Here is an 8,167-nt window from a genome sequence, read left to right as displayed (position 1 = left end):
TATGTAGCCAAAACTGGCCTTGAATTAGACATCCTCCTCCTCAGTCTCCTAAATGCTGAGATTACAGGCATGAGCCACCACGCCCATTTTAGCATCACTTTAAGTGGCTATCCTCATGTCACTGATGAGGGGACTGGTTCAGGGTGACAGACTTACTTGCCCAGCATCTTTCCACCCACAATGATTGGCATAGGACACAAAGCCTCAGGACTGAGAGCATCCAACCGCAAAGATTCATATACGTCATCCTTGGACTGACTAGATGGTCACACAATCTAGACAAAGCCACGGGTCTCAAGCTCCAACTGGGGACACTGACTTCTAACTAAAGGCAATGCCTCAGCCTCGGGGGGCGGGGGAGAATGCAGAGGTGGTTACATACAAGTCAGGCGCTCCCTAGAATGAGAAACCTTTTCCCCTAGTTAAAAAAAAAAAAGATTTACAATCAGGAATCCAAAGTGTTTAGGCTTCCGCTGTTCCGTGTTGTTTTGTTTTTTTCGGGACAAGATTTCTCTTATAGTCCTGGCGGTTCTGGACTCACTTTGTAGACCAGGCTGGCCTCGAACTCACAGAGATCCTCCTGCCTCTGCCTCCCAAGTACTAGGATTATAGGCATGCGCCACCATGCCTGGCCAGGCCGTCGCTTTTTTCCCCCTTCCATTTTCTTGAAATAAGGGCTAACTATGCAGCCCAAACTGACCTCAAACTCGAGGCAATCTTCCAGCCTCAGCCTCCCCATTATTGGGATTAAACGTGCTGGCTACCACCCTCCCGGTGCAGGGATGCACGAGGCGGATGTCTTTCTCTGGTCCTCCTGCCGCTGGTGGATTTGGTGATCTGCTAATCCTCAGGAACTCCGGGACCTAGCTACAAGGCACAGGCTAAACCCGGGACGCGCAGGCGCACACCAACACACAGCTACGGCACCGGAGAACGAGGTGGGCGGCCAAGTCCGTCAGTGTCCCGTCGTCCCTGCAAGTAAGGTGCCTCTCTCTCCCACCGCTGGTCGTCTCGCCTCCTCCATCCCGTCCTGCTTTGCGGCGCAGGGGCAAGATGGCTGCTGAGAAGCAGGTCCCGGGTGGAGGTAGTGGTGGCAGCGGCGGCGGTGGCGGCGGCGGCGGAGGCAGCGGTGGTGGACGCAGTGCCGGAGGAGACGAGAATAAAGAAAACGAACGCCCTTCAGCCGGATCGAAGGCAAACAAAGAATTCGGGGATAGCCTGAGTTTGGAGAGTATCCTAGAACAGTGGCCTAACTCGCAATGACTACGTGTCGATCTGGAGGGCTGGGGGCGGGCGAGGCAGCGGGGTGCTGGCACCTGGGCTGCGGGGGCCGAGGCGTGCAGTTTCTCCTGCTCTTCATTTGTGGGATTCACAGATTCTGGGTTTGCCTCTCTTCTGGTCTTTCCTCGCAAGCTCCTCGCCTTCTAAGCTCGCCCCCCACCGCCCAGGTGGTGTGGAGATGTTGGGCAGGGTCCCCCTGTTGCCCCCCAGGTGTCCGGTTGGGGGGCTGAGCTGGGATTGACATTCCAGCTAGCACCCCGTAGAGAGCTCCTGGCCCGTACCTTGAGCCCCTGGACTGTGGAGCGGAAACTGCAGTCTTAACATTTCTCTGTAGGGCTATTGTTGGACAGCTGTTGTGTAGTGGTTAATAAACCAGCTAGATGCTTTGAAAGTGGAGTGTGTAGGGTTGCTTTTTTAAGTAGGTCTTGTAGGCATTTTTTGTCTTGTTGGAATCTTCACGAAGAGCTGGAGGAATTGCTTTCTTGGGTATACGGGTCGGCGTGGGTATGGTTGTTGGTGGAGGCGTCCGTGCTGTGTGGTGTGTGCAGGTCAGAGGTCAATATCGTCTTCCTCACTCTCTACGTTGGGATTTGAGGCTGAGCCTCTCATTAAATCAGGAGCTCAGCACCCGGGCTAGACTGGATGACCAGGAGGCCCCAAGGATCTTCCTGACTTTGCCTTCCCCAACTTTGGGATGACGTATGCACCGCGTTTGGCCTTTTTACATGGGTTCCGGGGAGTCCCAAGTCATGTCCTCGTGCTCAGACGGCAAGTCCTGTGCCGGCTGAGCAACCTCCCCATCATTGTCCTGTTTCTATCAGTTTATATATCATTTGTGTGGTTGCAATAGTAGTATGTGGCTTTTTTTTTAATGTTCTTTTTTTAAATTTTATTTTATGTGTGTGTTTTCCTGCATGTACATATGTGTGCCACATGTGTGCCTGGTCCCCATAGAGGCCTGAAGAAGGTGCTGGATTCCCTGGACCCGGGGTTACAGATCCTTATGCGCCTCCATGTGGGTGCTGGGAGTTGAACCTGGATCCTCTGGAAGTGCAGCAAGTGCTTTTAACCACTGAGCCATCTCTCCTGCTTCTTTTGTGTTTGGCGTCAGAACTCTTGCGCATCCTCTCTGTACCTTCTGAGCACCGAAAATACGGGCACACGCCATTGCTGGAGTCCTTTGTGGCTTTTTGAAATGCAGATCAAATGGAGTTGATTTAGAGGAATTTCTGAAATAAAACATTAAGCGTTTTGTGTAGATTCTCATGGATTGAATAGCTTTATTTTTGGCTCCGGTAGTATCCTTAATACCTGTTAGAATGCCCTGGTTTTATTATGGACTCCAGGAAGAAGAAAAATGAATACTTTTTTATGGAGATTGTCTTATTTTGGTTGACATTTGCTGGTCATAGGTTTTGGAAGCGTGACAGCTGTTAAGGAAAGTTGAATTTGGCAAGCACTGGTGGCAGTGTAGAGTCTGTTTGAATGAGTGACGTGTGCACTCCAGGTAGGCACCTCAGAGGCAGCATTTAGAGCACAGCATCTGGGTTTCGGACCCCGACCAGCACTGTCTTCCCTTCTTGTCTGAAAATAGTAACGGCTGGGACAGTTCACTTTTCTGTAGGTTTAGCCTTGTCCTGAGCCAGGACAACTATTGAAAAGTGATTAATTTAGCAGAATCCCATGGTTAATGTGCTTGGGCTCTTACAGGAGGTTAGCGTGAGCTTTTCCTTGATCTCGGCCCTAGTTCTTCAGATTATTAAGGAGTCCCAGCAGCAGCATGGCTTACGGCACGGAGACTTCCAGCGCTACAGGTCAGTGTCCCGCACACCATGTGTGGCAATAATTGTGGCATGTTCTAACCTAGCTGTTTTTGTTAATTCCTTGCACACTCTGCTGTAGTGGAAAGTGCCTACACAGTCCAGCATTTATATTGAGGCTTCAAAAGGTATGTACTCTAAGTTGAAATTTTTATGAAGGCTGGAGAAATGGCTTAGGGATTAAAAAGCACCAGAGGACCTGGGTTTGATTCTCAGCCCCAGATGCCTCACAACTGTCTGTAGATTCAAGTCTCCGGGGTTGAAGCTCTCATTGACCCGTGCCAACACTGCATGAATCTGCTGCACCAGCGAACACTTAGGCAAACACTCGTACACATAAAAGTAAAAATTACTTGTTATGGTTGGTGTGGTCTTTGATTAAGGAGGTTGAGGCTGGAGAGATGGCTCAGTGGTTAAGAGCGTGGCCGGCTCTTCCAAAGGTCCTGAGTTCAATTCCCACAACCACATGGTGGCTCATAACCATCTGTAATGTGATATGGCGCCCTCTTCTGGCTTGCAGGAGTACATGCAAGCAGTGCACTGTATACATAATAATAAATAAATAAATCTTTTTTTTAAAACAGGAGGTTAGGAGATTCTCCCTGCAAAGCCACTCTTTCTTTGTATTTTTTCCTAAGTATTTTATGGGGAAAACTTTGAAATACGCATTTTTGCTAGGCTCTTAGTGTGTTGGTGCATATTTTGTGTGTGCTTACAGGGTCCAATATGTTTTATGACTTATAAACTATTTTCATGCTTATTTTGACGCAGGCTTGGTCAGCAGAAACCCTTTCAGGTGGGCTCTTTGATATGACTGGCCCCAGTCTTTCCTTATTAAGCCAGGCAGACTGTAGTCAGATTTTTGTATATAATAGAATGTACCCTTTTTAGGGGCTGCAGAGATGGCTCAGAGGTTAAGAGCACTGTCTGCTCTTCCAAAGGTCCTGAGTTCAATTCCCAGCAACCACATGGTGGCTCACAACCATCTATAATGAGATCCGGTGTCTTCTTATGGCCTGCAGGTGTACATGTAGACATACAGAAATATAAATGTACATAAAAAAATAAATCTTTAAAAAAATAGAATGTACCCTTTTCTTTTTTTGTTGTTTTTTGTTTTTTGTATTTCAAGACAGGATTTCTCTGTGTAGTCTTGGCTGTCCTAGACTTGCATTGTAGACCAGGCTGGCCTCTGCCTCTGCCTCCCGAGTGCTGGGATTAAAGGTGTGTGCTGCTGCCACCGCTGCCTAGCTGAATGTACCCTTTTCAAATGACACTTGATTTCATTTTTATTGGGATTGAGCCCAGGGCAGTTGCACACTTGGCAGGAACTTTACTACTAAGCCCTACCTTAGAGTACGTCTGTTTTGGGTATGGAGTTTGGCTTAGTTGTTTTGAGCCAGGGTCTGTATGGTCTGCATTGGCCTCCAGCTTGCTGTCTTCTGCCACCTGCCACCTGCTTGGTTTATAGGTGAGCACCGGGCTTATTGTGTTCTTGTTGTTTTGTTGAGAGAGTCTCACGATATAATACTGGCTGACCTCAGAATTGCTATGTAGCCCAGGCTAGCCTTAAAGTCAGCTTGCCTCAGGCTGGTCATACAGGTGTTGCTCTCCATGCTGGCAGTCTCAGGTTGTTTGTTTGTTTTTTGTTTTTGTTTTTTAGTTTTTTATTTTTTTTTATTTTTTTTATTTTTTTCGAGACAGGGTTTCTCTGTGTAGCCTTGGCTGTCCTGGACTCACTTTGTAGACCAGGCTGGCCTCGAACTCACAGTGATCCGCCTGCCTCTGCCTCCCAAAGTGCTGGGATTAGAGGTGTGGGCCACCACACCCGGCTAGGTCTTTTTTTTTTTTTTTTTTTTTTTTTTGGTGGCAGCTTCTCACAGTGTGACTGGGGCTGGTTTGACAAGTTGGCTCTCAGCTGTCTGGAACTCCAGTTCCAGGGAATCTGAAGCTCTCTTCTGGGCAGGTGCCCATGGAGTCCAGAGGAGGGTGTTAGGTCCCCTGGAAGTAGAGTGACTGCTAGAGGTGGCGGTGAACCACGCATGAGCTGCTGGGAGCTGAACACAGGTCCTCTGGAAGAGTAGGAGGTGATCTGACCTACAGAGCCATCTTTCGGTCCTTTGTTTTTAGAAGGCTTGTATTTATTTTGTGTTCACATTGTTTGTGTGTGGTATGTGCTTGCCGAGGCGCAGCTGTGGAGGACAGCTTGAGAAGGTCGCTTCTCTCCTCCCACCATGTGAGTCTCAAGGGTGGAAGTCAGGTCATTGGCTTGGTAGCAGACATCTTTACCACCGTGCCTTCTCCCTGGCCCCAGTTTTGGCCTTATTGATGGCATCGTAGAGAGGTTACCATGGTTAGAGGCCAAGTGGGCTAGAGTGAGGAAGCAGAGGACAGGAGGCCAGGCAGTTAGAGAATTGCTCTAGGGTTATCACTCTGTAGAATAACCCCATAGTTACAGGAAGGGTTTGTCCGGGTGTGTGCATGGTGCACGTGTGTCCCTTTCCCAGAATAAGTTCAGACTCTTGGCTAAGGCAGCATAAGCTGTGAAACGTCCCAGGTGGTAAACTGCTCCCTTACTGCAGAAAATGCTTAAAGCACTCTCTGAGGTCTGCGATTGTTTCTTCTCTCATGATTTGAGCATCACAGTGTTAAATCAGGTGCTGCGTGCTGATAGCTGGGAGCAGCTCTACCTCGCATTTTCTTACACAGCAGGCTCTCATGGAAACGTGCCTCACTAGCCCACAGTTGCTGTGAGTAAACATCTCATTATTGCTGGCCTTATTCTGGGGACTTGAGCAGCTCTGAACTTGTCTGGCACTGCAACTGGCACCACTCCACAGCTGTGCACATGCAGGCCACACTTCCACAGGGGCTGTCTCTCACTCTCTTTTCTTTTTCCTTCTAGCAACAAAAGTTGAACTGTACTCTATCGAGCTACCTAATAAAAAGCTTGTAATTACATACCCCTTATTTGGTGTTCCTCCCCCAGTCCAAGGCACGGGGCTGGCTCCATTCTTTTTTTTTTTTTTTTTTTTTTTTGAGTTCCACATAGCATATGAATTTATAAAGTTATAACAGCAGAACTTGTTTGTTACCTTAGAGACCCAGAGATTAGCAGGTACCATGGACATTTTCATAGATTTTGGGTGTAGACTTCATTATTTGTTTACTTGGGCCTTTCTGAGATGGAGTCTTAGATAGCTCAGGCTGACTGTGTAGACAAGGTCTGCATTGAGCCCCTGCTCCTCCTGCCTCGGTCTCCGAGCGCTGTGTGTGCACCGCTGTGCCTCCATCTCTGAGTGCTGTGTGTGCACCGCTGTGCCTCCATCTCTGAGCGCTGTGTGTGCACCGCTGTGCCTCCATCTCTGAGCGCTGTGTGTGCACCGCTGTGCCTCCATCTCTGAGCGCTGTGTGTGCACCGCTGTGCCTCCATCTCTGAGCGCTGTGTGTGCACCGCTGTGCCTCCATCTCTGAGCGCTGTGTGTGCACCGCTGTGCCTCCATCTCTGAGCGCTGTGTGTGCACCGCTGTGCCTCCATCTCCGAGTGCTGTGTGTGCACTGCTGTGCCTCCATCTCTGAGTGCTGTGTGTGCACTGCTGTGCCTCCATCTCTGAGTGCTGTGTGTGCACTGCCAGCCATGTTGGCTCCTATGTTTAGTAGTCTGTATCCTGGAACCTTTTTTTAAAAAAATAATTTATTTATTTTTATTGTATGTGCATTGGTGTTTTTGCCTACATGTATGTCTGTGTGAGAGTGTCAGATCTCAGAGCCACAGACAGTTGTGATCTGCCATGTGGGTGCTGGGAGTCAAACCCGGGTCTCTGGAAAAGCAGCCAGTGCTTTTGACCGCTGAGCCATCTCTCCAGCCCCCTGGAAGCGTTTAAGACTGATTCTGGGGGCTGGAGAGGTGGCACAGGAGTTAAGAGCACTGACTACTCTTCCAGAGGACTCAGGTTTGAGTTAATGGCTCATAACTGACTGCAGCTCCAAGGATCTAACAGCTTTTTTTGGCTTCTGAGGGTACAAAGCACACAAGTGGTGCAGACACACATGTAGGTAAAGCATTCTATACAGAAAAACAGTTTTAAAAATCTTGCTAGGCCGAGCGTGGTGGCACACGCCTTTAATCCCAGCACTCGGGAGGCAGAGGCAGGTGAAATCACTGTGAGTTCGAGGCCAGCCTGGTCTACAAAGTGATTCTAGGACAGCCAAGGCTACACAGAGAAACCTTGTCTCAAAAAACAGAACAAAACAAAACAAATCTTTCTAAAAAGTGTGCTGGGGGCTGGAGAGATGGCTCAGAGGTTAAGAGCACTGACTGCTCTTCCAGAGGTCCTGAGTTCAATTCCTAGCAAGCAGCACTTGGTGGCTCACAACCATCTATAATGTGATCTGGTGCCCTCTTCTGGCGCGCAGGTGTACGTGCAGGCAGAGCACTGTAGTCTTAGTAATAAATAAATAAAATCTTTAAAATAAAATAAAATAAAGAGTGTGCCAATGGGAATATATTTAAATATTTTAGGCAAGATATGTGGCTTATACATGTAATCTTAACACTTGGTAAATGGAGGCAGGAGGATTGACTTGGGGTTTGAGGTCAACCTGGGCTATGCAGTGAACTCCAGGCCTGCTTGGGCTGCAGTGGCCAGTGTGTGCTGGTTGGGTAGCTGTTGGGCAGGTGACATGATGTCAGTAGTCACCATAAATAGTCCTCTGAAACTTTGCCTTGGTGTGTTATAGACTCTTTGGCCCACAGTCCCACTGGCTTGACTGAATGGTTCTGGTTTTGTGTTTCACCACAGGGGCTATTGTTCTCGAAGACAAAGAAGACTCCGGAAAACACTCAACTTTAAGATGGGGAACAGACACAAATTCACTGGGAAGAAAGTAACGGAGGAGCTCCTGACTGATAACAGGTGCCAGGCTCTGAGTCCATCTTGCTGTCACTTGGACTCACCTGTGCCCAGCAGCACACTCAGTCCTTGCACTCTCTTGTGTGTCCTCTGACAGAACAGAGCAACGCTGGGGTAGCTGTGCTTTGCTCAGTTGCTGCAGTGCCTGTCTAG

General features: G+C 48.6%; 1 protein-coding gene across 1 annotated transcript in view; it reads left to right on the top strand.

Annotated features, from left to right (window-relative positions):
• The first annotated feature begins 1,005 nt into the window (after window positions 1-1,005).
• Window positions 1,006-8,167, top strand: part of SRP68 (signal recognition particle 68) — a 30,012-nt gene continuing 22,850 nt past the window's right edge. The window contains exons 1-3 of the mRNA XM_084750117.1: window positions 1,006-1,231; window positions 3,029-3,095; window positions 7,904-8,017. Coding sequence (XP_084606243.1) covers window positions 1,054-1,231; window positions 3,029-3,095; window positions 7,904-8,017 — 359 coding nt within the window. The 5' untranslated portion in view covers window positions 1,006-1,053. The remainder of the gene's footprint in view (window positions 1,232-3,028; window positions 3,096-7,903; window positions 8,018-8,167) is intronic.

This window comes from Acomys minous, assembly GCF_964271855.1.
Source record: "Acomys minous genome assembly, chromosome: 12".
In the NCBI taxonomy this organism is placed as follows: Eukaryota; Metazoa; Chordata; class Mammalia; order Rodentia; family Muridae; genus Acomys; species Acomys minous.
Note: the sequence above shows the minus strand (reverse complement) of the source record. Positions and strands in the feature narration are given on the sequence as shown.